This window comes from Volvox carteri (genome assembly GCF_000143455.1).
Source record: "Volvox carteri f. nagariensis unplaced genomic scaffold VOLCAscaffold_18, whole genome shotgun sequence".
Lineage (NCBI taxonomy): Eukaryota > Viridiplantae > Chlorophyta > Chlorophyceae > Chlamydomonadales > Volvocaceae > Volvox > Volvox carteri.
Window position 1 is genome coordinate 424582 of NW_003307561.1, and position 3553 is coordinate 428134.

General features: G+C 59.3%; 2 protein-coding genes across 2 annotated transcripts in view; one reads left to right on the plus strand and one right to left on the minus strand.

Annotated features, from left to right (window-relative positions):
* VOLCADRAFT_90720 (uncharacterized protein) overlaps window positions 1-1633 on the minus strand; it is a gene marked incomplete at both ends in the record, with an annotated part of 13144 nt that extends 11511 nt beyond the window's left edge. The window contains one exon of the mRNA XM_002950345.1: window positions 1552-1633. Coding sequence (XP_002950391.1) covers window positions 1552-1633 — 82 coding nt within the window. The remainder of the gene's footprint in view (window positions 1-1551) is intronic.
* A 615-nt stretch (window positions 1634-2248) lies between these two features.
* VOLCADRAFT_90721 (uncharacterized protein) overlaps window positions 2249-3553 on the plus strand; it is a gene marked incomplete at both ends in the record, with an annotated part of 4924 nt that continues 3619 nt past the window's right edge. Inside the window, 3 exons of the mRNA XM_002950221.1 lie at window positions 2249-2351; window positions 2477-2706; window positions 2784-3440. Coding sequence (XP_002950267.1) covers window positions 2249-2351; window positions 2477-2706; window positions 2784-3440 — 990 coding nt within the window. The remainder of the gene's footprint in view (window positions 2352-2476; window positions 2707-2783; window positions 3441-3553) is intronic.

A 3553-nucleotide genomic window follows, 5' to 3' on the forward strand; every position in this document is an offset into this window, starting at 1 on the left:
CGCGTGTGTGTGTGTTACATGGATGGGGGTGCGTGACCCCATACCTGTAAGACTACCCATACGAGCCGAGGGCCCAAGGGTAATACTACAACGCCTAAAAGCCACGGAGGAAAGGAAAACACCGCACATCAGCCCAGACTAGCGTCTAAAGGGGGTAATTGAGTTTCGGTGAGCCCACATACGTTCCAATATCCTCGCCAGACGTGCGGGTTCCCATTGCATGGCCTCCAACATGCTCTGTTGATGATCGAATCCCTCTTCAGCACGAATATCATTATAGGCTGGGCATTCCAATAACACGTGTTTTTCATCCTCGATTCGGCTATTAGTACCACAACAGCGGCAAAACCGCTGCCCCCTGGGGACATGGTACCTGCCTCTTCGTGCTCTGTTTGCCTCCAGAGCCCAGCAACATAAACGAAACAGCATTAGCTTGCGATGTGCTAAACGAGGAATGAAAACCTTAGCATGTGTTGGCCACATGACGGCTGCGGCTCCCGAAAAGGGCAGCTCCATCCATCCAGTGCTTATACTTCGCCATTTGCACTCCCGGTTGCTTCCCATCTGATGGGTACTCCTCTGGCAAGATAGTCAGACGCGTATGGTCCCAGCCGCTCATCAAACGCTCTCTTAGTGCCGTTATCATCGCTCCTTCGGGTAGAGGCCTACTCAACAACCAGTCAACACGCTCCTTTACCCCCATGACTTCTTGCGATATTCCGCCCCAAATATTGCACTCCAAGAAGGAAAGCAGTCCAAACCGCATTGTTTAGGACTGAACATGTGTTCATATTACTTGATAGGAGGGCCCCTCATTCCAAGGAGAAGGCTCCGTTTAGGGCCCAATGGGTGCTCTTCATGTGACGGACAGGGCTCGATTTATGAAAAACAGCTTCGTTTTGGATTGACGGGGCGCTCATATTACGTGGTGGATGGGCCTTGGTTTTGGACTGACGGGCGTTCAGACCGTAGGAAGAGCCACAGCGAGTCCGCCTCTATCTCCCGGCCTGGGCTGGTCCGGGGACCACAGCAGGAGCCTCGAAAGAAGGTAAACAGCGGGAGCATCAGTGCCGCACTCACCGCTGTTAACCCACGTCAGGTCTGACCGGAAAGACCGAGACGGGAAAACTCCTCAGCAACACGTTGTATTATAACTTATGTTCATTCTTTGGGTTCGCGGTTGCTGCTTTTTCGTTATACTGCGCGTTTTACCCTATTGTCTATTTGTGTTTGAACTCTGTTTTTTGGGCGAGGCCCCGGGCGCGAAGCGCCATTCGGGGGGCCGAGCCCCCCGGGTTCACTGCTGTCAGTCAGTCAGTCAGTCAGTCAGTCAGTGGCTTACATATCTCGCCCCGCAAAAAACAGCGTTTGAATGCTATCTCCATTCTATATCAAAATTCCAAAGGAGAAATTCCAGATAAATCGGAGCGCGAAGATAGCTTTCCTGCACCGGGGCCGAGCCCCTTTTCGGCTTTGAAAAGCCGGGCCCCTAGTTGGTCTCCGGCTCGCCGCCTTGGGTGATCGCTCGCAATAAATCGCTCGTTCACTTACTAGTTCGAAACAATGTAATTCCGGCAACGGCAGGGAAAGTCAGAAGCCTCGGGACAAGATGGCCGTCGAAATCGCCCGCCATCCATCCCAGCGAAGAAGTGTAGATTGCGCGCGGACAAATGCACTTCTTGCAAGTGAATATTCGCTCCACAGCACGGATCTATGAACCGATCCGCTATATACGACGTACGCATTCCAGTACAAACCAATCCGACAACACTCGGGTCATTGTTCGGTTCGTCGAACAGTCCGATGCACCGCTGGGCTGCTGCACCGCCGCCCGCATCTCACCCCACGGTGACAGGCGATGGCAGGTCCGTGACCCCCCCGTACATTAGCGTGATAGACTCATTTGCCATTTAACTGCTCGTCTTGTCTGTTCCTGACCACCTCCATCACTAGCTTGTGTATCGAGGTACGGCAGTAGTGGAGCTTCTTAATAAGCAAGCAAGGGATCTTCACTCCTCGGTTGTGCTGCTAACCACGTTCTCACATCCGAGATAGAAGGTAGGGTATGACAGAATTAGAGGCTGGCTGCCCTTCCAGAAGCCACATACAGGAATCCTAATTCCCGGCCTGAATCAGTGCACGACGGTGTGGATTCGTTTGTTCACGTGCGTTACCGGCGCTCCCATTCGCAGGGTAAGTTACGGCGGTAGGTAGGTAGGTTCGTACGGTTCGTACGGAGCTCCTCCTGATGTCGTACAGCCGCAGCCGGCTGAAACCGGCGGGTGGCGGCGGCCCCTTGCTGCTGCTGCTACTGCTGTCGTCCTCCCTCGCGCTCCTGGGCTCCTCCGCGGGTGAGTAGTCCGTCTCCGTCGGAACACCTCCCGCACCGTTCCAGTAGCGGGTCATGAACGGCTAGTGGGGGACTTCACCACCCGCCCTCCGCCGCTCCTGGTGGGGGCCGTACCGCCTCACGCAGGTGCTTCCGCCCAGCAGCTGCCCCTAGCACGCAAGTCGGGCTCGGAGGTGGAGCTGACACCTGTACCGGACCCTAATGACCCAAACATTAACAGCACCGGCGCCACCAGGGCTACGGAGATCGACATGAATGACGTCACAGTCCTGGATGGCGATGAGCTCAAGTGGGGCAAGGAGAATGAGAAAATGAAGAAGGAAAAGGAGAAAATAAAAGTTGTGGTCGTTAAAGAGGTACCCCCCCCGCCGCCCTACCCGCCGCCGCAGAAGATTCCCGTATCTCCAAAGCCGCCACCACCTCGCCCGCCCAGGCCGCCACCACCATAACACCCTCGTCCACTGCCACCGCAGCCCCCATCCCCACCACCGCCTTGACCACGGCCTTCACCACCACGGCCATCGCCACTGCCCCCTTCACCACCGCCGCGCCGGCCAAGGCCGCCCTCACCGCCACCCCCCTCGCCGCAGCCTCCGTCGCCGCCCCCACCATCCCCACCGCCGCCCTCGCCACCTCCGCCGTCGCCACCTCGCCCTCTGCCGCCGTCACCTTCGCCGCCATCGCCACGGCCCCCGTCTCCCCCTCCTCCACCGCCGCCTCTACCGCCTTCACCCCCACCACCTTCACCTCCCCCCCCCTCGCCACCGCCTCCTCGACCTCCCTCTCCTTCACCTCCCTCGCCGTCGCCGCCGCCACCGTCTCCACGTCCCCCCTCACCGAGGCCGCCATCCCCTTCACCTCCTTCCCCGCCATCGCCACGGCCGCCGGCGCCGCCATCCCCCCGGCCACCTCGTCCTCCGCCGCCTTCGCCGCCCCCTCCCTCTCCACCGCCTCCTGCACCCCCGCCTCCGTCGCCCCCACCTCCGTCACCACCACCGCCCTTTCCACCACCGCCTTCACCACAGCCACCATCAACTCCACCGCTCCCAGCACCGCCACCATCGCCCTCGCCGCCGCAACCATCGCCTCCGTCTGCACCGCCTAGCCCGCGGCTGCGCCCTTCGCCACCTCCGCCATCACCATTGCCTCCGTCACCCCCTCCACCATCTCCTCCCCCTCCGTCGCCACCTCCGCCATCACCGG